This window comes from Ranitomeya imitator, chromosome 2 (genome assembly GCF_032444005.1).
Source record: "Ranitomeya imitator isolate aRanImi1 chromosome 2, aRanImi1.pri, whole genome shotgun sequence".
NCBI classification, from domain to species: Eukaryota; Metazoa; Chordata; class Amphibia; order Anura; family Dendrobatidae; genus Ranitomeya; species Ranitomeya imitator.
The window spans coordinates 590477252-590500627 of record NC_091283.1 but is presented as its reverse complement, the minus strand read 5'-3'; the positions used below and the strand labels follow the sequence as shown (position 1 = coordinate 590500627).

The following is a 23376-nucleotide window of genomic DNA, read 5'->3' as shown; positions in this document are numbered from 1 at the left end:
TACACGGACTCATTGACTTTAATGGGTCCGTGTAATCCGTGCGCTCCCACGAACACTGACATGTCTCCGTGTTTTGCACACGGACACATGGTCCGTGAAAACACGCTGACATGTGCAGACACACATTGATTTCAATGTGTCTACGTGAGTCAGTGTCTCCGTTACGTGAGGAAACTGTCACCTCACGTACCGGAGCCACTCACATGTGAAACCGGCCTTAGGCAATGTGCACACAAAGTGTTTTTCATGTATTTTTTCCACACAGAAATAGGCCAAAAACGCTATGGAATCCTTATGCATGCTAATTCAATGACAATCCTGAAGTGTTGTGCACATGATCAATAAATTTCCTTAAGTATTTGCAGTGCATTTTTTCTGCAGCATGTCAATTCATTGTGCGTTTTTTTAACGTTTGCACACATTGACTTCAATTGAGTCAGTCAAATCAGCAGCAAAAACCGGTATAAAAATGTTTGCGGATTTGCTGAGTTTTTGTTTGCGTTTTTACAGACTTCTTATGATGTTTCCCACACTGTCATCTGTGTGACAGCATCGGAAACACAAGCATGGTGACACTACCCTCGGTCAGAGCACTGCGGGGTCATGCTGTCAGATGTCAGCATGACCCTGCAGCTGTAACTGTGATCTGCAGCTGTGACCCAAGGTAAAACTCTTACTGCAGGTCAGCAGGCGTGGGCTGATGAGACCACTCCTCCCATCAGCCTACGTCTGCTTTCACTGATAACAGTGATGACAGGAACTGTTGATGGGTGACATAGTCTCTCGTTAGCCGGCGCCTGTGCTCACACTTTAAAAAAAAAAGTTAAATAATTACATACATATTCAAATAAAAATAAAAACACATTATAATCACCTAACACCGAATCCCTGACACCCTCATCTCTTAGAAAAAATGTAAAATAAAAAAACACCATATAATCACCTGCCTGCCTTAGTCCGCGTAATCCAGAGTGTGCCACGGCTATCTCATGTGTAGAACAGTCACATCTGGAGAAAAAAAGTTGCACAAAAAAAATGTTACTTTGGACATTTTCACACCATTCTTGCTCCAGCTCCGGTAAAGTTGGTGGAGTTGAGTCAGAAGGGGTTGAGACATGGGCTCGGCTACCCTCACTTGTCAAATTAATAATGAGTGGCAGCATTCGGTACGCCACAAAACTTACACCAGTAGATGCAGGAGTAAAATTTGTGGCGAGGTGCACATTGTGGCACAAGCTACTACGCGCCTCATCTGATTCATTAAGAGTAGAGATGAGTGAACTTGTTCAAAAAACATTCGCGAATTTAAAATTTGGCACGAAAGTAACACATTTGGATTCGTGTTAGGTTTCAGAAGCATTTTTACTCAAAGTCAGCAAAATTTAGTTACAGTTTGGTAAATCATCACATTTCTACTAATGCTTTTTCTGCTACTTTGACTGGGATAGTGGTGCTGTATGATGGGTTGGGGGTAGGGGCGCATGTTTAATGAGCGGAGAGGGTGTGTAGAGGTTAGAGGAGTGGCGCAATCCTTTTTTTTTCTTTTCCCTTAATTTTGTGTGTTGATTCTGGCAGCCAATCGGGAGCTGAAACCATTCACAACATCATGATACAAGCTCTTCTGTGATTGGCTGCTAAAGTCACATGTCCCTGGCCATATTAAAAGTGGACATCTTGTTTTGCTCGCGCCATTTTCTCAGTGTCACAGTGCAGAGAAGCTGCTCCTGATAATTCTGCAAGTGAACTTGAGGAGGTGGAGGAGGATGAAGATGAGGAGGTTATGTTGCGGCATCCAATACAGACATGAAGTGAGGCAACCATGACAAGCACTGTATCCTCAGCCCTAACTCTGAATGTGACCAGCACGATTGCAAGTAGGCAGTTTGCAGGGGCGGCAGGGGTTGCCTAGCCTGGGCCTTTTTTGAGAGTGCAAAGGATGGCCTAACTCATGTTATCTGCCAAATTTGAAAAAAAAACAACAGTTAGGCAAAAATTGCAATAATTTGACAGCTACTTGCAAGATCTGGTACATGCATGATCAACAGGCCTTAGTCTGGAAATAACACTGCGCAAAAATGTGGACTAGTGGGCCTTGCCAACCACCGGCAATCCCATCAACCACATCTGCTGCTTCTTCCTCCTCTATCACCATGCCAAGTGTTCACACACAGGTCTCCAGATGCAGAAACCCCATTTGTTTACCCCCTACAGTCGAGGTGAATGAGAGCCCATCAGCCTCTATGAAAGTGGACACGATTGCTGTTTTTGTGTCACCTAGCACAACACATCTTTCTCAATCCACCATAACATCTCCATCTATACCTCACTCACAGTCCAGCAGTTTGTCCTGTTTTCCGTACTCCACCCTCTCCAAGCACAGAAGCCAGCCTTCAGTCCCGCAGTTGTGGTCACGTAAAAGAATGTTTCCTCCTACACTTGCCAAAGTTAAGAGCTTGAACTCCACGGAAATGCTGCCTTTCTACCTGGTGGATACAGACGGTTTCAGAAAGTTGATGGCCATCACAGTCCCTCAGTTGCCCAGTCTATGTCTGCCAGGGTGCATTTCACCACTGACACCTGGATGAGCAAACATGGGCAGGGGTGTTACATCTCACTGATTGGGCACTGGGTGACTCTGGTGGCCCTAGGATGCAATCGTTCAACAGGCTGCTACACAAGTCTTTGAATCCTCAAGGCTTTTGGGACAACCCTCTCTAACAGTTGCTCCACTGCTTTTGGCTCCTCCACCTCCTCTAGGGCCTCCACCTGCACCCTTAACCCCTTCCTTAAACTGACACACATTCCAACAGTGCAGGTACAACCCCTGCCCCACCGTACTGAACAGCCATTGCTCACTGCAGTCAGGAAGTGATCAAATTAATATGCCTTGGAGACTGCAGTCACACAGGTCGAGTTGTGGAGAGCTATCTAGCCAAGTTAGACCAATGGCTGTCTCCACTGAAACAGGAGCCAGGGAATGCCGTGTGCAATAATAGTGCACACCTGGTAGTGGCCTTACGACAGAGCAACCTCACACATGTACTTTGCATGGCTCACATCCTCAACCTGGCGGTACATCAATTTCTCTGCCACTATCCTGGCCTGGATGAGCAGCTGCAGAAGGCACAATCGCTGTGTGCTCACTTCCGACAATCACACCCCACAGGTCATCGACATGCATCGCTGCAGAGGTCTTTTGGCCTACTGGTTAACCACTTTATTTTCAATGTTCCAACATGTTAGAATTCCACTCTGCACTTGTTGCAGTAACTGTGGCAACAGCAACAAGCCCTAGTGTAGTATGTCCTTTTGCATGGTCTGGGCCAACACAGTACAGACGTGGTGCAAATCATGCTTGCGAAGTGGGCACAGGTGAATTACCGCTGCACTCTTCTGCACAGTTTTGAAATGGCTACTAAGATGGTTAGCACTGACGATGCCGTCATCAGCATCACTATTAAATTCATCCATATGCAGGATCACACTTTGAATAGTCTGCATGAGGAGGTGTTGGTCCCAGAGGAAGAGGTGGAAGCAGAAGAGGACGAGGAAGGGATAACAATATCTCAAACTTCCGGACTGTCGTCACACAGGCAGGTGCTATGGGAGGGTGGCTTAAAGTGATCAAGGGGGCTTATGACACCAGACAAACTGTTAGTGGAGGTGCAGGAGTGTTATGATCAGGTGGCCTTGGAGCAGCATGAAATGACCTTCGCTGGAGCAGTGGTAACTTTACTGACCGCAACCCCTGATCCTATCACCACAACTAGAAGTAGCCGTGGGGTGTGCCTAACCAGACCTAGGCACCTCGACACAGCCTAAGGACTAAATATCCCTAAAGATGGAAATAGGAAAACTCTCTTGCCTCAGAGTAGACCCCCAAAGGATAGGTAGCCCCCCACAAATAATGACTGTGAGTAGGAGAGGAAAAGACACACGCAGACAGAAAACAGGGATAAGCAAAGGAGGCCACTTCTACCTAGATAGGAAAGGATAGTGCAGGATACTATGCGGTCAGCATAAAACACTACAAAATATCCACAGCAGAAAAATACAAAAACTCCACCACCTAACTAAAGATGTGGAGAGTATATCTGCGACTCCAGCGAGTCCAACTAGACTGAGAAAAACATCAGGCACAGTCTAGCAGGAACAAAATAGAAACAAGATAAGCACAGAAAATAAACACACAGCAGTGTGTCTAAAAAAATGAAGAAAACACTTATCTTTGCAGAATTGGCAGCAAGCAGGAGGGGCCAGGCAGAGGACCAACACTTCCAAAGGAACATTGACTACTGGAAAGGACTAATGAGTCCTGCACAGCTAAATACCCCAGTCCGAATTGCAATTAGCAGAAACACCTGTCCAAGACTGCTGCTCAGGAATAACTGCATTACCATCAACAACCACCGGAGGGAGCCCAAGAGCAGAATTCACAACACAGGAGCTGAGGAACAAATGGAGGAGGACGAGGTGATGGATGTGTCAGGAGACTGACTGTTGTCTGTGGTTGACGGGAAAGGACTGATGGAGCATCCTTAAGTGTTACCCCACCATCAACACATTATGGACTTGGACCTCATGGAAGCACCCGACACATGAGCACCTTCTTGCTGCTCTATCTTCAACATGATGCCCTTATTCTTAGGGTTAGAAATAGTGCTGATTACTGGGTTGAAATTTAACCAGATGCTTCCCTCCCTGGAAAGGGATGAGCACATGCAGGAGTATCAAAACCCGCTTGTAGACAATCTTAAGAGCCATTTTCCCCACACAGCAGTGTGGCACAAAGTGTGTATTCCAGTTCTAGATATCCAATCCCCGGGAGCGTCAAGGTGTCATCGTAAAAACATTAGCAGCAGCAGCAGTGTCAGGGGCATATGCAAATTTCTGTGAGTCATTTCACACATTTTTTTAGACCAGTCCATGCACCAGCACAAGAGAGTACAAGTCTGACACATAGTGAACAACTGAAGAGGATGGTGCAGAAGTATCTGGAGCTCAATATCAATGCAATCAGGGGGGTTTGTTCCCTTTTGCATTTTGGTTTTCAAAAATGGAAGAGTGGCCTGAGCTTGCCTGTCATGCCTTGGAAGTTTTGTCATGCCAGCATTCTCTTCATGTCTTCAGCGCTGCTGGTGGTATCTTGATGGATAAGCGCATCCGACTGTCCACTAAAACTTTAGACCAACTATCTTTCATCAAAATGAACAAGTCATGGATCTCCAATGACTATGCACCCCAGTCGACTGGGAAGACTAGGCTATGATGTAGCTTTTAGCATCATGCATTGATCTCACATTATTGCAGTCTGTGCCACCTTTGTGGTGGCTTTTGTGCCTGCTGTTGCTACTGCTGCTGATATTACAAATAATTTTTTGAAATGTGGAAATTCCAAGTTGGATCTCCATCTGGTGGGTTGCCTGTAGTAGAAGGTGTGTCAGTGGCCTACTATACTGTTTCTACTTTGCGGAAATTGATGCCACTTTAGTGGTGTATGACAATAAGTTTTTGAAATGTGGAGACTCCAAGCTGGGTTTTTATCTGGTAGGTAGCCTGTGAAAGTAGGGCTCCCAGACAGGCAGGCCCGCACTTACTTTCAGTCAACTACCTATGTTACTTTCCTTACATTTTTCTACGAATATTACAGAACGGAACTGATATTTTTGCCATCTGAGTTTGGCTGGAAAAAAAATTGGAGGTGTTGCATGAGGTGTGAATTCTCCCAGCTAAGAATGCTTACACCTCTCCCTTAACTACCAGATCCTCATTGAAACCTCAGTTCCAAGCTGTAAATGCTGGGCCAGACCCTGATACCTCAAGCATGGCCCTTGGTTGACTGCTTCTGTGACATTAAAAAAAGGTTCTACTCTGGGTCAAATGATCAGTCAACAACATGTGATACTTTCCTTGCATTTTTCTACCAATAGAACTGTATGAAACTTATGCTTGTGCCATCTGAATATAGCTGGAAAGGACCCCATTGAAACTTTAATTTAAAGCTGTGAATGCTGGCCCAGACCCTGATACCTTGTGCATGGCCAGTGGCTGACTGCTGCTATGACTTTTGAAAATTCCTACTTTGGGTCAATTGAGGGCACTTTTCATGGTGTCTTCTCCTAATTTTAGCTGTTTGAGAAGATTTTTGTCATCCCTTAAGGTGTTGTATATATACGTTTAGTTTATCCTCCCATTGAATCTAATGGGATTCCGGTATGTTTGGCGAATGTCTAAACGTTCGCCAAATTGAACCAAAACTTGAAAGGTTGGCTCATCTCTAATTAAGAGGCGTGTGCCTCTTAATTAGGAGTGTTTGTGCCAAAAAAAACCTCTCGACGGTGTTGATGAAACATCTCCAATGTCTAAATGTAGTAGCCAATGTGTGTCCACATAATATTGAAGGTAGCAACACAATTTTGTGCCACTGTGTGTAGGCATGGTTTTAGGCATTTTTGGATGCTGCAGAGGAGTCAAAACCCAACCTTACAAACATTTTTCTTATAAACCATAGATTTTCCAAAACACCTTGCTTGAACAGTGTCAGGTGTGATGAAATATAATTAGATTGTGCTTCCTTTTTCAGTGGTTTCTTTTGGTTTTCTTTTTACAAAAACAATTATTAATTTAATTTTTTTAACGTTCTGGGCAAACCATTTAAAACACAATGCAGTTCAAAGTAAAATACCTATTAGCTCACCTTTTTCCTACACATCAAATTCACTCTGTGGGTAGTACAATGATCTAAAATTCAAGCCAACACTCGCTTTCTTCCATAAAAGTCAATATACTTTATTTAATCCTTATAAAACCATCCAAACTTCAGTGGCTGTGTACAAAATCAGATTATAAAAAATATATTGATATCGGCAGCAAAGCACGTTGTGTTTCCATTCTCTTGGGTACTTAGTCTGTGTATTTTGCTACTGATATCTATATAGTTTTTTTTAGATGCTTTGGGATTTTTTTTTGCTGAAGGTTGGATGGTTTTACAAGGATTAAATAAAATACTGACATTTATAGAAGAAAATGAGTGCTGGCTTGAATCTTGGATCATGAAAATTACAATGCATGTGAAATCAACCTTTGTGATGATGCTGGAAAATTGCAGATTCATGTATTTGGAAATGATTAAGTATTAAAGAGGTTTTAATTAGAGATAAACGGATCGATCTATTGAGGATCGGGTTTGAGTTGAATTTGCTTAAATTCCCAGTGTCATGTGAATTTGAACATTTTGAGATTAGCAAAAAAAAAAACTTCCCCATCATCATAACCCATACTTTTGAAGCATCAGAAAGTGAGCATTTTGCATTGCTGTGTGGGACGCCCCATAATGCCCTGTAGCTGTGACATTTTACGGATAATCATACCTCATACAGTGATGGTCAGTACTGGGCCATCACAGATCAGCGGTTCCCAGTGGAGCACAGTTTGTATGGCAGACTTGTTTTCCATCTTCATTGTCACTAGGTCTCTTTACTGTAGAATGTATGTTTTTATAGTCAGCGGGGTCATCTCTCATACTCCTGTAATGTGTAAGCTCTTATGGTCTGCAGGATTTTCTCTCTCATCTCTCCTACATGTATATTCTAAGCAATTACAAACTTTCCAGTATTGAGATTCCCTCAAATTTGCCGCAAATCAAAATTTGTAGGAAAATTCAACAAAGTCAGTAAATTCGAATTTCAAAAGATTTTCTTATTTCTAATTTTAATGAAATAAGCTATCATGCACACAGCCATCTTATGTACAAAGTTATAACAGGATACCTAAAAAGGAACATGGGGTCTTACTCAACCAACATGTAACTTCAGTTTCATAAAGAGAGGGAATGTCTTCTGTCAGGATTTCATAGGATTCTGACAAAACAAACTTTGTTGCCCTCTCAATACCAATTGAAAGGTAGTCTGTAAGCAGGTTTTAGCTATGTAATCTGAGGGTACCATAATGTAGGGGCAGAGACTCTGATTACAGTGATGTGTCACTTACTGGGTTGTGTTTTGCTGTTTCAATACAATCAGTTATTTAGCAGCAAGAGATTACCACTGGAGATGAGCGAACCAAACGCATAGACAACACATTCAGGGGGGCCAAAAAGCTAACAAAACAGCTCAGATTATTGAAAGACACCAGGAAAAGTGGCATCAATTGACCCATCATTTGCACTATAAATAATTTTTAAAAAAATTGACGTGGGTTCCCCTGTATTTTTGATAACCAGCCAGACAAAACTGACAGCTGGGGGATGAAACCCTCAGCTATCAGCATTAGCATGGCTGGTTATCAAGAACTAGATTGTGGCCCGATTCTAACGCATCGGGTATTCTAGAATATGCATGTCCCCGTAGTATATGGACAATGATGATTCCAGAATTCGCGGCAGACTGTGCCCGTCGCTGATTGGTCGAGGCAACCTTTATGACATCATTGACGCCATGGCAACTATTATGACATCTACGTCGATACTGTGCCCGTCGCTGAATCAGAAACGTGGGATTTCTACGTCCTTTATGACATCGTCGTCGCTGTGCCCGTTGCTGATTGGTCGAGGCCTGGTGGCCTCGACCAATCAGAGACGCGGGATTTGCAGGACAGACAGACAGAAAGACAGACAGACAGACAGACGGAAAAACCCTTAGACAATTATATATATAGATAGATTGAGTGAACTCCTATGACCTGCCTGACATCACCACAAGTGTGACAAACTTCTCATGCTCGTGATGCCATCAGAAAGATCCTGGGAGATCACATCCAATGAACTCAGTTCAACTCACTGACATGAGCGCGAGCACCGTTACAACTTTTTCAAATAGTAAAACCAGATTGGTCACCTGATGTGATTGTGACAGTTCCAACCCCTGTGTTAGCTTGTTGGAATAGACCTCTGCAGATCCACAATAAATACAAATATGGATGGAAAGTGGATATAAATCCGCGCTGCCCGAGGTCCAATATACGATGAGAGACCAAAAATTGCTTGGATGCATCTGCTTGTTAACTGGTTTGTGGTTGTGGTTTGTCCTGATGAAGAGGTATGAATACCTTGAAATGCGTTGATAAATAAAAAACGCTTCCTAACAATTTTTGGGCTCTCATTGTACACTGGACCTCTAGCAGCGCGGATTTATATCCACTTTCGCTCCAAGTTTATATCTACCTTATATAGCACCAATCTGCTGAGTGATTCCCTTTAAGGCTGTGTGCACATGTTGAGTTTTTGCAACAGATTTTTCTGCAACTAAAAACCAGAGTGTTGGTAGGAAAAATGCTGCATAATATATGTGCATTTTTTACGTGCACTTATGCATTTTTATGAGCATTTTTATGCGCTTTTAACTACTTTTTTTCCCACTTTAATTTGAATAGGTGAAAAACACTGCAAATAATACAATAACAGAACTACTGCAGATGTTCAAAAAATTGTTTGGCTGTTTAAATCTGCAAGGTAAAAATAGGTTGCACATGCATTAGATTTCAGAAACCTCAAAACGCTGCAAAAACGTACGGGAAAAGAGACACGGCAAAACACCATAGCGTGTGAACAGGCCCTTAACAGAGATATTCTTCCTTAAAAACATTGCTGTTGGAGGCATACAGCACCTGACAGAGCATCATATAGTGACACATGGACTTCCCTGCATATAGTACAAAACTGTCAGGGAGTCATTGTGGCGCCATTCATCGTGCTGCACATGGCATTGACCTCGGAAATAAATAAACAATGAAATGACTGATTCCTATCTGTCTAAGAGTGTCATTCACCTGTATAGATGTGTATTTAAAAGGCTCTGGATAATCTAAAGCTGCAGCGCTACTTCCCTTCTAATGAGAATGACTGTGCGACGGTTCTGCAAGCATCCGATCCCTTACCCAGCTCCTTAAATAGAAAAATATCATCACAAGTAATTCACTTCCCATTATTAATAACAACTGACTCAAACTCATTAGTGATCTGTGGATAAATCTTTTCTTGTAGAGGAAATGTAAGGTGTTAATTACCAAGGGCTATAAGGAAGCAGTGCCCAAGTGTCATAACATTACATAACATTACGACTGTGGGTAACCTAATGCCTGCCAAGCATCCCTGAGCACCCAATTACACCATGAAAAGTAGTAATATGACTTGGCTTGCTCAAAAGAGATATGTGCAGCTGATCTAGATGTGTTAGCCAGTTGTGTCACATCTATAGCTGATTATTCAATCATCTGCCAATTATGATGCTTTAGCTTACATAGACAAAGCCACGCCGCGCCGCCCTGGATGTGTCACTCAATGGGTTCCGAAAAATTTGCTTTAATAAATATCTCACCGAGCAGAAGCCTGTGTCAGCAAGAGACACAATCTGAAAAAAAAGTCATTTTTGTCTATATCACCTCCCATGGGATCCTTGAGCTTGTCAGACACTGTTCTTTTCTCCTCCAGGAAACTGGCCAAGAAACAGAAGGAAACCCAAAGTGGCTCTCAGAGGGAAATGGGTTTGGTGGCTTCGGATAAAAGCTCCAGCAAACTGAGTTCCACTCGCAATGAAGACACTTTCTCCAGCTGTCAGGACGTCAATGGATTTAGTAAGAACATCACGGTTATTGGGAGGGAAATACTGTATCATTAGAGCAATTATCACGTATGAAATATAAGATCTATTGTACAGCTGAAAGCATTTACACAATCGGGAAGACTTGTTAATTCCCACTGGGAAAAGTATAACTGTCTTTCCCGTAGTCAGTCACAGTTTCCTCAGATGCTCCATCCTCTATAAACTGATAGACCGGCTATTAAAGCTTTAATGGAATAAATCTCAATCTGAATACTTACTCCGAGATCCAGCTATGAACTTAAGCTGGTAAAATAGGCATTTCCTCAAAAGTTCAGTATCATATAAGAGCATTCATTGATCTCCGTGCCCGCATTTGTTTATCCCCAAAGCTGATTATTATTTAAGCTTCTCATTCGGGAAATTGTTGCTCCTCACAAATAAAGGTCAATTGTATAGTCACATTTTCTGATATTTGTCCTTGATAATTTAGTAATAGAATGAGTGGCACTCAGCATATGCCACATTATATCATGGCACATTCCTGTGTGAGTCAGATCTTGCCATATTAATGAACGGCACTGCTGTCTAATGATGTGTAAGGTGAACCATCACCCTCCTGCAGTTACAGTTAGGTTTCCAATGAATTGCACTCAGTACACTTAAAGGGGTAGCCCAATATATATATTCATTTTCATTCTAAATTCCTATCTGTTTAGTGCCATAATCTAGACTATTTTCTAATAGACTTGAATAAAATATTCCCTATCCTTCCTTAGCTACACTATCCAACAGTTTTTATTTCTTTTTTCTCAAGTTCAAGATTTTTTTAAAATTCAGATATATTAGAAAAAAGTTTAGATTATGGCATTAAATAGATAGAGATTTGGAATGAAAATTAATTTGTATTTCGGACCAACCCTTTAACTCTTTTACGACCTATGACGTATATGTATGTCATAGGTAGCCTCCACATCTTTGATGCAGGCTTTGGCGCTGAGCTCGCATCTTTTCAGGCACATGACAGCTAATTTGATCAGCTGTATGTGCCCCTAATAGCGACGGGTGGAATCATGATCCACCTGCGATTGTTAATCAGTTAAATGCCACTGTCAGAGGCACTTAACATGAGCATGCCGAAAGGGTATCACTAATCATAAACATGATTGCGGGGCCCCAGTGGGTTGGCATGACAACCGATGGACCCCCCCCAATGCTTGTCATTGCAAATCTGCTATAAGCGCCGCCCCATGGTTGGCATTCATAGCAGATGATCTTTTCTGCTACACATAGCAGGGCGCTATGTGTAGCACAAGCAATCAGAAGATCGCAGCTTCAAGTCTCCTAACTGGATTATTGAAACAAAATGTTTTTACGAAGGTTGAAAAAAATGTAAATAATACAAAAGTTAAAATCACTCCCCATTTGTCAGCTGGTGAAAGGATTAATGTTCTTCAGTCCATAATCACATCAATCATGAAAGCCTAACTGTGACTAAATGAAGTATTTTTACTCTGAAACAACCTTTTTTATAAAAGGTATAAATAATGGAGGAGCAGTCTAATTATAAATGTTAAAAACCTGTAGTGTGCAGCCTAGGCCGGCCTTGTCCAGGTCTCCAGAAACCTCAGGTATAATTAGTTGAGGTGAGTGAATTTATTCAAATGAAATTTAAAACTATTTGAAATGTTTCAAAAATCCATATTCTCCGGAATTCAGTTTTTGCAATTTGCTCCACGAAAATTCTGCAAATTGGTGGCCACTTGCAGACATCATTTGGGCCAGGCAAACAGTAATAAAAATGCTCACCTCATTGCTCTCCTGTCCCACCAGGTCCTCCGTGCCTCATCTTTGGTCCTTCCCTCACCACACACATTCTCTTTGGCCTCTTCAATTTTTTTCCCATTCTATGTGTATTATTCTCTGGAGTCATTTAATTTGTAGGGAATAACTTCACTAAAAATTGAATTTCCTTATAAAATCCAAGTGATTTGGCAAATTCAAATCTTGCCAGATCCACTCATTTCAACTTAACAAACTATCTATCATGTCTGATGAAAAAGTTGTTAAATGTGATGGATTGTAACGTTGCATTGTGACTTAACATTTCAGCATGGGCAAGTGTCAATTTATTGCCTCATGACTAGTGTTGAGCATTCCGATACCGCAAGTATCGGGTATCGGCCGATACTTGCAGTATCGGAATTCCGATACCGAGATCCGATACTTTTGTGGTATCGGGTATCGGTATCGGATCCATAGGGATGTGTAAAATAAAGAATTAAAATAAAAAATATTGATATATTCACCTCTCCGGCGGCCCCTGGACATCACGCTGGTAACCGGCCGGCTTCTTTGTTTAAAATGAGCGCCTTTAGGACCTGCGAATGATGTCGCGGGTTCTGATTGGTCGCGTGCCGCTCATGTGACCGCCATGCGGCCAATCAGAAGCCGCGACGTCATTCTCATTCACTAAACTCCTAATTCTAGGAATTAAGGACCTGCGAATGACGTCGCGGCTTCTGATTGGTCGCGTGGCGGTCACATGGGCGGCACGCGACCAATCAGAACCCGCGACGTCATTCGCAGGTCCTAAAGGCGCTCATTTTAAACAAAGAAGCCTGCCGGTTACCAGCGTGAAGTCCAGGGGCCGCCGGAGAGGTGAATATATCAATATTTTTTATTTTAATTCTTTATTTTACACCTTAATATGGATCCCAGGGCCTGAGAGTTTCCTCTCCTTTAGACCCTGGGAACCATAGAGGATACCTTCCGATACTTGGTGTCCCATTGACTTGTATTGGTATCGGATATCGGTATCGGTGATATCCGATATTTTTCGGGTATCGGCCGATACTATCCGATACCGATACCTTCAAGTATCGGACGGTATCGCTCAACACTACTCATGACCATGTAAAAGTTGGTAAAACTCAAAGAACCCATTATACAATGGACAAACTCCCACCGTATAGGGGTATGAAACCCATAGCCTATTGTACCAATGCAAAGACAGGTTACTTGTTAATGCTCTAACTTTGCCCCAGCATATGTATCATATTCATACAGATAATATACTGTATTTAGTGCTACTCCTCTACACAGTAGATCCCACATGTGCTAATTCTTACAGGTGAGTCCATTGCGTCCAAGGTCCAAGTCTCAGTTCATTCTGCTGATCTATACAGGATTTTAACATCTTATGAAAGATAAGGGCCCAATAAACAGAATAATGGCCTGTCCAAATAAATAGCATGGCAAGCCACATGAGTCAAGGGAATATACCCAATATTTTATTTATTTTCCATATCAATATCTACAGTATTTAAAAAAAAAATCTGGCTTTTTCATATTGACCTCTATGGCTCAGCATAGGCTGACACTTTCCAGCACTTATCTCCTTTTGATCACAGATCACAATGCAGAATAACAAGTATATAGGTAATACAGGACCCCAGCACTCACATCAAGTGTTGGTCACAGCTCAACTCCTCCTTCTCCCTGTACATGTCCAGAACGTGCAGTTGGAGACAATAAACACCTCCTGTCCTATGGTCTATTTGACTTATATAAAACATATAGATTTGAGTGCTGCTAACACCAGCTCAGAGAAGACCGCTGACCCACAATCAAGTACAATAAATAGATTAAAGAAATGTACTATCAGACAAGCAAATTGGTAAAATGAATCTTATTGTAGTTATTAAAATAAAATAGATGATAAATTCTGTTAAGGTAAATATGGAACATATTGAATGAGATCAGACCTCAGTAGAGCCTGTGACAGAACAGATGTATAGTAGATATAAAAAGTCTACACAAGCCTGTGAAAATGCCAAGTTTTTGTTATGTAAAAAAATTGTACCAATAAATATAATTTCACAACTTTTTCCACCTTTAATGTAGCCCATATTCTTTACAATTCAAATTAAATATAAGCTGAAATCTTTTTGGTTGGAGATACATCTTCAGATTTTTAGCAGAGGTGTGAAGGGTTTGATGGAAAATTGACTGATATTTGGAACCGCTCATAATTTCCTCCATCTTAACTAAAGCTCCTCTTCCAACTGGCGAAAAACAGCACCAAAACATAATTCTGTCTCCACTATGCTTCACTGTGGCTTTGGTGTTCTTTTGTGATGCGCAGTGTTGGCTTTGAACGAAACATACCTTTTGAAATTATGGACAAAAAGTTAAATTGTGGTCTCATAAAACCATATCACATTTTCCCACATGCTCTGGGAAGGCTTGAAGTAGGTTTTGGCATAGTCGGGAATGGATCTTTTCCTTTGTAAGAAACGGCTTTGTTCTTGTCATTCTACCCCACAAACCAAACATATGAAAAATATGGGAGATTGTTGTCACATGCTGTACATAACCAGTGCGTGCCAGAATTCCTGCAGCACCTTTAATGTTGCTATAGTCCTCTTGGCAGCCTCTTGGATCACTTTTTTTCTTATCTATTCATCAATTTTTGATCGACATCCAGTTCTAGGTAATGTCAATACTGTACCAAATTTGAGCAATTTCTTGATAACTGTCTTTTCAGTGTTCCATGGTAAATCTAATGTCTGGAAAATGTTTGCATCCCTTTGCTGACTGATAAGTTTCAACAATAAGATTCCTTTGCTGTATTGTTAGCAACTTATGGACCATGGCTTCTGATGTAAAACGCAGCTACGAAAATATCAGGAAAATTCTACTAGCACATATAAACTTTATATGGGGCAAATCAGAATAATTCCAAATGGAGGCAGCTGTGTGCTGACTACTATTAAATATGAGTTTAATTGTGATTCTCTATTTCTGAACACAACCACATCCCCAATTATAAGAAGGGGTACTTTTGCAAAAACATTCGTTTAGTTTTATTATTTTGATTTTCACTTCAAAACTATTTCAATTTGTTTCTCAATGATTTGTACAGATTATGGATGACATTAAAGCTGTGCAAAATTCTAACACCATTCTTCTTGATGATGTTTTTACATAACAAAAACCTGGCATTTCAACAGGGGTGCGTAGACTTCCTATATCCACTATATGTGTACTTCTTGTAGACATAGAGTTGCTTTAAACTGTACATCCTGTAGGGTTAGAGTAGAAAACCTCTCTTGTAAAGATTTTGATGGGTGTTCCATAGCTAGACTGATATGTAACCTGTCTTCCTGCAGGTACTTCCTCTCCCTGCTCCTTCTCTATACAAAGCAAAAACCTGCAGGGAAAATCCTTGCTCAATTCCTGCTACTCAGGTAGGGCTTTACAATGAACAAGCCTATCCTGTGAGAATGCTATCGCAAGCCAGTGAGTTTGTCATTACAAGGAGTGCGACTGCCAATCTAAAGTGTATGAGCAAAATAAAAAATATGTGAGATTGTCCTTAAAAAAGGGTTTTGTAGGAATGTGGCGAGAATGACATCAACAACGAGGGGCTTATAGTTTAGGTGCAAAAGCTGTTTTATTTAATGATCACTTTAGAAAAACCTGTCTGGACAATTTGGTCTTGATTCTGTGTTTTCTCTCGTTTCCTTCCACATCCTACTGCTACCTTGGTCTTCTTTCACCTGACAGTTTCCTCAGACACCGTCCCGTCTTCAACACTTCTAGGTAACAAAGCTATAACTGACAGCTTGTTGTAAGACTTATAAAAATCCACAAAGAATAAGAAGAAAAAGAAGAGAAAAGAGCGCACTCACCGGTAGTGAAACGTCAGGTTTATTCGGACATATACATAGAAAACGCAGGGAGGGAGGGTAGTGAATGCACACGGACGACGGCCGTTTCGTGCTCAATGCACTTCAACTGGTCAAGTGGACCAGTTGAAGTGCATTGAGGACGAAACGGCCGTCGTCCGTGTGCATTCACTACCCTCCCTCCCTGCGTTTTCTATGTATATGTCCGAATAAACCTGACGTTTCACTACCGGTGAGTGCGCTCTTTTCTCTTCTTTTTCTTCTTATTCTTTGTGGATTTTTATATGGACTGTTACCAGAGGAGCACCCCGGTATGTGATGTTATATGTGAGGCTATCTACGGCAGCACAGTGCAGTGAAGGAGTCTTGTGAGGGTCTAACGAATTACAGCGGTGCGGATGTGTTGCTTTTTTCTTATTTTGTGGACTTGTTGTAAGACTTAGTCTTTCATAGTAGCATAGGTACTTTAGTATTTATGGTTCTCAAAGTATGCATGAAGAACAAGTAATAGTCATCAACATTTTATGGCCAGGCTTTTCTGTTACGAATCGCCAAATTTATTGCCCCCTACTGAGATCTGTGGTGATGTTTGATAGGGCTGTTTACAACAAATAGCAAGATGATTGTGTTGAATTAAGAGTCATACAAATTAATGCTTTCAGAAAGAAATTCATTGGTAAATTGTATGCTCAATGGCATGACTTAAATAAGCAAAATTAGTTCAAGATACCTAGACAGGCCTAAAAACTGTTCCATACATGCTTCCCAAGGTGCAGACTCATTTTCAGACCAAATCTGGTTATCTTACAGACAGCAGCCACGTAGAGTTGAATCAACCCACATTGACCATACAGACCCACCCATACCGGACATGTGAACCACTGGAAATGGCATATCCCCGTGGACAACTCCAGCCAGCCATCCGTGTTGCAGACCTTCTACAGCACATTACCCAGATGAAGAGAGGGCAAGGGTATGGATTTAAAGAAGAATATGAGGTAAGTTCTTCTAAGACTCTGGCTGAATTATATACATTTTGATGGATATTTTCCCAAAATATTGCCAAGTCGGCCATTTTGAATTACAATTATTCACAAGCATGAAACTGAATCTTTCTCTATGTTTCCAAACTATTTTTAAGGTTTTAATGTTCTCCAAATACTGGCATTGCATAACCTTGGTGATTTCTTTCAATTAATTATTAGTTAATAAAAAAAGAAAAATATAGCATTAATAGAAATACTGTATTCTAATCCCAACACAAAATGCCCCTGTTGTTCTTCAAGGATTTGACAAAGAGTAGTCCTTGTTAAAATCTTTGCAAAAAAAGACCTTCTTAATTTACATTATTTTTTTAAAATTACCTTTGTTCATCGCCTAACTCAATTTCAGCTATACCTTTTAGTATTTCATATAGTCTACAGTGTGTTGTATTTCTACATCCAACATAAAATATTTCCCTTCATCATCTGTTTCTTCAGTGGAAACAAGCCCCCAAAATTGACATTATTAGACTATTTGCAATTTTTATGTGTCTAAATTTGATACAGAAAACAACTTTAGGTAGTTGCTAAGATTAGACATATATAACTTCAAATCACCTTTTGTTCCTCAAATCTTTTCTGTGTAATTAGTTTCTGATTGAATATTTTCAACAAAATATTTTAATCTTGTTTGTGGTTGAGCATAATTATGTTGAGAGAGGCAATGAGAAAATGGTGGCCCTATGACCTTAATTTCACATAGCAAGACAGACAAATCCACATGCAGCTTGACAATAGAAGTTGCTTTGCTCATTCAGTCTACCCAGGGATTTGAAATCTACACCTGCTACCCCTTTAGTGGTTGAGATGGGGTCAGAGAATTTCTGTTCCTTCGATACTTGGTTGTCTCAGGTGGGTATATCTTCCTTTATTTCTATGTCATCTATAGAATGCTCATATAGAACCTTAACTTCCGGAGGTTCAAAGATGGCACCATTTTACCTTTCCCTGATTTCACTATTCAAAAGTTATTCTCTGATCTCCAAAAGCATTTTTCTCTATAGACTCGGTAATTATTATGCCAGTAACACAGCTGGGAGCAGAGACTGTCCCTTTCCAGCTTAATAAGAGGCCATCTCTTCTCCATTAGGACTATCGAGGGCGATTAGCATCTGCCCCAGGGAGGGAACCATTAAAACAGTCGCAGACAGGCTTAGTCTACAGATTAACCTACGAAAGGCTGCACAGGCTAAAGCTATGTTATATCCGCCAGCCTTCCCCTATTTAGTCCTGGCTGTCCTTTTAATAGATCAATGCACTTTTCAAATTCCACTGTTAAGCACTATAAATATATTTGCTAAATCCCTCGGTGCCATGTTAAATCTATCCTATTATGAGTTTCAGTGTTTGTTTGTTTTTTTGTCCTAAATACTATGTGAACAATGTTTGTGTCTGTTATATCCAGTTTTTAAATCCAACAAGAATGTTCATATTTTTAGAGGAATTTTTGCATCTACTTCTAAGATAAAAAATATGAAGTACTTGATAGAAATATATATTTTTAGGTCATTCTCAATCAATGTTGGTTCTGTTGAAGCTTCTACATAGGGTTCAAAGAGATGTTGTATGTGTCACTGATCTTAGAAAACTGGAGAAATATGGTACAGAGTAATCACTATATAATTACTATGTTTACTAAAATAGTGATTATGATATATTAAAAAATATAACTTTTACTCCCACTGAAAATGTACAATAGCAAATAAAACATCAGTATTATATGGAGGTACTCCTCCTGGTGTGCCACTCCTACAAGTGCTCCAAAGGTGGTTCCTAAGACTGAAGTGCTCTTTGAATTATGGAGTCCAGCATCCGACCCTCTGTTCTTAAGCAATAGCCATAGTTGGCTGCTGGTTGGATGCTGCTGTCTTCACTCAAAGAGCAGAATGGGGGATGCGAAGCCCTTAGTGTTGACAGTTCTTCAGCCTCTAGGCCAAACTAGAAGAGCCCATAATCATTACACCACTCATTCACTGATTATCGGTTGTGAAAACATGACAGCAATCTTCTGATAAATGAGCAAAACTTTTGTTTAAGTGATTGGACCTTTCATGCCTGTCTTAAAGGATCTTTTAAATGAGCCCACTTCCACCATTAAATGACTGCTAATTGGCTATATACAAGCCAATTGAAGGGCTTTTAGTGGGCTGGTTTAACCAGCTGACTAGAATTTTGTGTGCACAGAACGATTGTTAGGCCTCTTTCACACTTCCGTCATGGGGCATCCGTTGCAATCCGTCGTTATGGGCAAAAAAGGGATCCTGCAAACGTGCTTGCAGGATGCGTTTTTTGCCCATACTCTTGTATTAGCAATGGATCGCTACGGATGGCCACACGTCACATCCGTTGTGCGACGGATCCGTTGTGTTTTGGCAGACCATCGTCACAAAAAAAGTTCAATGTAACTTTTTTTGTGCGTCGCATCCTCCATTTTCGACCGCGCATGCGCAGCTGAAACTCCACCCCCTCCTCCCCGGACTGCAGAATGGGCAGCGGATGCCTTGTCGGTCCGTATCGACGGAAATGTGAAAGAGACTTTAATACTATAAATCATAATGCCAATCTAAAATGCAATAAGAGGCAATCAAAACATCTATGTACCCCAAAATTATAGCAGTAGAACGGTCTGCTAAGTGCACAAAAATAAGCCCTCAAACAGCTCCATATCCTGAAAAACAAAAAATGTTAAGGGTCTCGGAAAATAGCAACACAAGCTTTTTGTCTTACAAATTTCCGACCTTTTTTTATCATTTAAATTAAAAGAACCTATACATGTTTGGCATCTGTGTACTTGTACTGACCTGGAGAATCATATTGCCCAGTCAGTTTTACCATGTATGGTAAATAAAAAATAAATAAACAATTGTGGAATTGCACTTTTATTTGCAATTTCAACGCACTTGGATTTTTTTTCCTGCTTTCCAGTGCATCACAAAAACCAAGACATCATACAGCTGTGTGGCTTGAAAAATAAAAAAGTTATTGCTCTTGGAAGAAGTGGAGGAAAAAATGAAAATGAAAATATGGAAAATTGCAAGGTTGTGAAGGGGTTAAAATCATCATTGTCTGCAGCACATTTCTTTTGTGTAAACAATCAATGTGCTATAGTCAGTGGTGTAACTAGATTCCAATGGGCCCCAATGCAAAATTTGGACCTGGGCACCCCTCCGCATGTTGGTCAGAAGTGTTTAGTGTTCTAAATCCTATAAGGGCAACCATATTGTCCCCCTCTTTATGTAGTAATAATGTTACCCATCCTCTACAAATGTCGATCATGATGGGCCACTTCCATGTATGTATGTTCCCCATCCAGTTATATCCTGGTATGTGTGCCAATCCTGATATATACTGTACTAGATGGTGGCCCGATTCTAACGCATCGGATATTCTAGAATATGCATGTCCACGTAGTATATTGCACAGCCCACGTAGTATATTGCCCAGCCACATAGTATATTGCCCAGCCACATAGTATATTGCCCAGCCACGTAGTATATTGCCCAGCCACGTAGTATATTGCCTAGTGAAGTAGTATATTGTGCAGCCACGTAGTATATTGCGCAGCCACGTAGTATATTGCCCAGTGACGTAGTATATTGCCCAGCGAGGTTTGTCACAGGTTAAAAAATAAAACATATAATATAATAAACATATACTCACCTTTCCAAGGGCCCCTTGTAGTCCACGGCAGCTTCCGGTCCCAGGGTTGGTATGAGTGCAGGACCTGTGATGACGTCGCGGTCACTTGACCGCGACGTCATGGCAGGTCTTTCTCGCGCAAGGCCTGTGATGATGTAGCAGTCACATGACCGTGACATCATGGCAGGTCCTTCTCCCATACCATCTTTGCCACCGAAGCCTGCAATGGAAGATGGTGGCCGGCGCGAGCGACTACGGAGGGTGAGTATAGCAGGTTTTTTTTTATTATTATTTTTAACATTACATTTTTACTATTGATGCCACATAGGCAGCGTCAATAGTAAAAAGTTGGGGACATACAGGGATAATAGTGGCGGTAACGGAGTGCTTTACCCGCGGCATAAAGCGGTCCGTTACCGCCGGCATTAACCCTGTGTTAGCGGTGACCGGAGGGGAGTATGCGGGTGACAGGCACTGACTGCAGGAAGTAAGAAGCCGCCATTTTCTTCTGGACTGTGCCCATCGCTGATTGGTCATGGCAGCCATGACAGGCAGCTGGCGAGACCAATCAGCGAATGAATAACCGTGACAGAAGGACAGACAGAAAGACGGAAGTGACCCTTAGACAATTATATAGTAGATGTCTCCCAGCCTGGGCCCATACTAGTATATATGTCCCCCATCATGGCTGGACATACCGCCTGTTCAACCAGTGCAGCTGCATCGGGGCCCGGAGGCTCCAGGGGGCCCCTGCAGGGTGGCTAATAATGAGGGCAATCTGGCTAGTTTATCCGGCTCTGACCAGATTGCCCTCATTTGCGGTGGGCAGGGAGCAATCCCTGCAGCTCTGCTGCCTGCAAGAGAAAATAGCAGCAGAGCAGAGCTGCAGGGAATGGATCCATCCTGCTTCCTGTCTGTGCTTCCTGTCTCGCACAGCAGCAGCTGAATAACATCATCATTCAGCACCATGGCTGTGCGAGACAGGAAGCTACCGGTGATGGTGCGGCTTCAGGATACCATGCGCAGAGGTGAGGTGTGTGTGTATGCAGAGAGGTGAATGATGCTGTGTGTGTCTATGTGTGTGTAGGTAGAGGAGAGGGAAATGATGAGGATGATGGGGCAGAAGGCAATGATTGGATTGATGGGAAAGGGCAATGATGGGGGTGATGGGGCAGAAGGCAATGATTGGGTTGATGGAGATGGCAATAATAGGGGTGGTGGGGGAGAAAGCAATAATGGGGGTGGTGGGGGAGAAGGAAATGATGGAGGCGGTGTAATGGGCAATGATGGGGATGGTGGGGGAAAAGACAATGATGGTGGTGGTGGAAAGGGCAATGATGGGGATGGTGGGGCAGAGGAAATGATGCATGTTGTGGAATGCGTAATGATGGGGTGGTGGGGAGAAGACAATGATGATGGCAGTGGAAAGGACGATGATGGTGTGGTGGGGAGGAGGCAATGATGGAGGTGGTGGAATGGGTAATGATGGGGGTGGTGGGGGAAAAGACAATGATGGTGGTGGTGGACAGGACAATGATGGGGATGTGTGGGAGGAGGCAATGATGAAGGTGGTGGAATGGGTAATGATGGGGGTGGTGGGGGAAAAGACAATGGTTGTGGAAAGATCAATGATGGGGTGGTGGGGGAGAAGGAAATGATGGTGGCAGTGGAAACGACAATGATGGGGTGGTGGGGAGGAGTCAATGATGGAGGTGGTGGAATGGGCAATAATGGGGTGATGGGGAGAAAGCAATGATGGAGGTGGTGAAGAGGGCATTCATGGGGGGTGGGGGAGAGGGCAATAATGGGATGCAGGGGGAGGAGGACAATGAGGGGTGTGGGGGATTGGGATGGGAGGAAGGGGGATTTATAATGGATTTAGGAACAGGGGGAGGTGGAGGAAGACTATCGATTATTATGTCTAACACAGTCCCTTAGTATAAAGTGTACTAACTTATTATGTATAGCACAGTCCCTTAGTTTATAGAGTACTCACTTATGTATAGCACAGTCTCTTAATGTATAGCGTACTCACTTATTATGTATAACACCATCCTTAGTTACATAGTTTCCTCTTTTGTTATGTATAACACCGTCCCTTATTACGTACCATCCTCTCTAGTTATATATATGATGCCCTCCCTTATTATATAGCTTCCTCTGCTGTTATGTACAGTGCTGTCTTTTACATAGTTTATTCTTGTTATCTTTGTTATTCACAGCACCCTCTTTTATTACATAGTCCCCTGTCTTGTTAGATATAAAATGACTACTGATGGAGGAGCCAGTGACCAGACTGCCAGTCCATCAGCTCCTCCTTTAGAAAAGAAGCTTTTCCATGCTCCATCAGCGATCATTGCATTATACAGCTAACAGGACAGGACAGTATGTAATAAAAAACAGGGCTCTATAAAATCCAATATGTAAGGGACGGTGCTGTACATAACAAGAGAGGGCACTGTATAA

At 41.8% G+C, this 23376-nt stretch overlaps 1 protein-coding gene across 7 annotated transcripts in view; it reads left to right on the top strand.

Moving 5' to 3' along the window:
* Nucleotides 1-23376, top strand: part of PTPRT (protein tyrosine phosphatase receptor type T) — a 641769-nt gene that overhangs the window by 511721 nt on the left and 106672 nt on the right. For 5 of the 7 annotated variants that reach the window (XM_069752327.1, XM_069752326.1, XM_069752325.1 and 2 more), the window contains 4 exons: nucleotides 10427-10569; nucleotides 15710-15787; nucleotides 16107-16142; nucleotides 17039-17226. In XM_069752327.1, coding sequence (XP_069608428.1) covers nucleotides 10427-10569; nucleotides 15710-15787; nucleotides 16107-16142; nucleotides 17039-17226 — 445 coding nt within the window. The remainder of the gene's footprint in view (nucleotides 1-10426; nucleotides 10570-15709; nucleotides 15788-16106; nucleotides 16143-17038; nucleotides 17227-23376) is intronic. The other 2 variants (XM_069752329.1, XM_069752328.1) reach the window with 1 other exon arrangement.